The sequence below is a fragment of the Stenella coeruleoalba genome (genome assembly GCF_951394435.1).
Source record: "Stenella coeruleoalba genome assembly, chromosome: 15".
In the NCBI taxonomy this organism is placed as follows: Eukaryota; Metazoa; Chordata; class Mammalia; order Artiodactyla; family Delphinidae; genus Stenella; species Stenella coeruleoalba.
Window position 1 is genome coordinate 29,408,416 of NC_137161.1, and position 2,748 is coordinate 29,411,163.

General features: G+C 58.9%; 1 protein-coding gene across 2 annotated transcripts; it reads left to right on the forward strand.

Annotated features, from left to right (window-relative positions):
• Window positions 1-364: 364 nt before the first annotated feature.
• On the forward strand, window positions 365-2,321 carry MRPS26 (mitochondrial ribosomal protein S26). Of its 2 annotated transcripts, none has more exons than XM_079945397.1 (4): window positions 365-761; window positions 856-1,002; window positions 1,090-1,220; window positions 1,965-2,321. In XM_079945397.1, the coding sequence occupies exons 1-4, from the start codon at window positions 550-552 to the stop codon at window positions 2,102-2,104; spliced, it is 630 nt and encodes a 209-aa protein (XP_079801523.1). In that variant the 5' UTR covers window positions 365-549; the 3' UTR covers window positions 2,105-2,321. The 2 variants fall into 2 exon arrangements, with proteins under 2 accessions (XP_079801523.1, XP_079801524.1); XM_079945398.1 differs by having other exon boundaries at window positions 461-761; window positions 1,090-1,213; window positions 1,959-2,321.
• Window positions 2,322-2,748: the final 427 nt, after the last annotated feature.

Here is a 2,748-nt window from a genome sequence, read left to right on the forward strand (position 1 = left end):
GGTGGGCAACGCCCGTTAAGCCCAATGAGCTAGAGAACCCACAGGCTGGGTCTTCTAGGAGGCTAGGGGGCGTCCGCAGGACGTGGGAGCCACAATACCGGCCGTCGGCCAATCCTAAGCAGCGAGGCCAAGCCGGGAGGCGAGGGAAGAGGAGGAGAGGAGAGGAGGGGGCGGGTAAGGCCGCAGCTCTGCGGTCAGGTGACCAGAGCGTCCGGGGGAATGATCGCGCCCTCCTCCCGCAAACCCGACCCCGAGCGCCGCGCCCCGCTGCCCTCCAGTAAAGGTGTGAGGTCCCTGAAGTTGTTGCATCCTTTGTCCCCTCTCTCTCCATTGAGACCCTTCCCCGGGTGGGGGCTGGAGGGATGCAGGTCGGAACCCGGTCCCCCAGGGGGGACACAGCCAGGTTCCGGGGGGCGGGGCGGACGCAAATGTCAGCGGGCAACAGAGGGTGGGGTCGGAGCCCGCGGACTACGCGTCCCGTGGTGCCCCGCGGCCACTTCCGGGCCCCAGTGATGCCCTGCGGCGCGCCGGACGCTAGGTGGTCTGGCCATGTTTCGCGCGCTGAGCGCCCTGGGCGCGCGGCCCGTGGGTCGGCCCCCAGCCCCGTTTCTGCTCCCCGCGCGCTGCCGCAAGACCCGCCACGACCCGCCGGCCAAGTCCAAGGTTGGGCGCGTGGCGACCCCACCCGCTGTGGATCCTGCGGAATTCTTCGTGCTGACGGAGCGTTACCGGCAGTACCGCCAGACGGTGCGCGCCCTCAGGTGTGTGTGACGGAGGGGGAAGCGGTGCCGTCCGGCGTGTGTGTTAGGGCGGGCGGGCGAAGAGAGTGCCGACCTTGGGCGCGTCTCCGTCCAGGCTGGAGTTCGTGTCCGAGGTGCGCAAGAAGGTGCACGAGGCCCGGACCGGTGTCTTGGCAGAGCGCAAGGCACTGGAGGACGCCGCTGAGCACCGCGAGCTGATGGCCTGGAACCAGGCGGAGAACCAGCGGCTGCGCGAGCTGCGGTGAGTGGGGCGGGAGGCGGGGCGGGGACGCCTTGCCGGCCCGGAGACACCCAGCCACGCTCAACCTCGTCCTCTCACTCCTCCCAGGATGGCCAGGCTGCGGCAGGAGGCGCGGGAGCAGGAGCGGCGGCAGGCGGAGGAGGAGGCCCGGCAGGCCCGAGAGGCGCAGGCTTGGGTGCAGCTCAAGGAGCGTGAAGTGCTGCAGCTGCAGGTGGGCCGTGTCTCCAGAGGGTGGGGCTGCAGGCCGCGAACTCTGCCGGTGCCGCGAGTCCTGCGCGCAGCCAGGTGGGGGAGGTGGGGCCGCGGCTACATGCAGAGTTGGAAGAGAGTAGCCTTGAGTCTTGACACGGGGTTAGCAGGTGAGGATTTGGAAGAGGAGGCGTGCAGGGAGAGTGTCTGTCAGGCGCGAAGACCCGGAGGTGAGAGTTGACAATGCAGTAGTGTTCACGTGGCTAGCCACTTGGCTAGCCACTGTCTGTGAGACTGGCCCCCACGTTCCCCAAGGAGTTTATATTTTGCTGTGAGAGTGGGAAAGTCACCGAAGGGTTTAAACATTTTGGCCTGGGATGCCAGGTGTGAGACTTAAAAGCAGGGAGATCAGTTAGAAGTGATCCAGCGAGAATGGATGAGGCTTGAGTTAAAGTAATAGAGGGAGGACAGTTTGAGAGAGGTTGAGAGATCTAGGCAATATTGAGAGACTGATTCCACCCAGTGAATTGTCACAGCTGGTGTGTCTGGGTTTTGGCCGAAATGTCCAGGGGATGATTGTCTAAGAGAACTGAATGTGGCAAAGCTGCCTGATATTCTTCCACTGGAAGGTCAGCGGGGTGCTCAGAGAAGACCTGGGCTGCAGACATCTTTCCCATAGGAGAGCTGGAGCCCCTCCCTCAGTGGGCTAAAGGCTAGCAGGCATGTTCTGAGGGCTTCCATTCAGTTGGCCTTCTCTCTTCCAATAGGAGGAGGCAAAAAACTTCATCACCCGAGAGAACCTGGAGGCGCGGGTGGAAGAAGCGTTGGACTCCCCCAAGAGCTACAATTGGGCCATCACCAGAGAGGGGCTGGTGGTCAGGCCACAGCACAAGGGCTCCTGAGGGCCCAGTAAGGACAGTGTCCACCCAGGGACCGTGGGGGTAGGGGGGTTGGGCCTGATCTGAAATAAAGCAGTTGTTTCTTATGAAGGAGGAGGCTCTACCTATTCCAATGCAGCCTTCACTTTTGGGCCTCAGCACCCACCACTTGGTCAGAAACTCCACACACACAGTGCCCTGTTCTGCACCCATGTACAACTCTTAGCAAAGCACCAGACCTTAGAAGTTTCCATCTCAAAAAAAAAAAAAAAAAAAAAAAAAAGAAGTTTCCATCTCACAGAGGAGCATAGTCCCCTCGGCAGCCAGGTCATCTCCTGAGTATCCTCAGGGTCCAGTGGTTGGCATATTGCAGTCCTTGGGCCAAATCTGGCCTATTGTTTCTTTTTGTAAATAAAGTGTATTGGAACACAGCCACAGTTATTCATTGACTGCTCTCATACTACAGTGGCAGAGATGAGCAGGTGCAACAGAGACCTTATGAGTTGCAAAGTCTAAAATACTGTTATATGCCTTTTTAAATTGAAATATAGTTGATTTACAATGTTTTGTTAGTTTCAGGTGTACGGAAGAGTGATTGAGTTATACATCTATTCTTTTTTAGATTCCTTTCCGTTATAAGTTATTACAAGATAATATAGTTCCCTGTGCTGTACAGTAG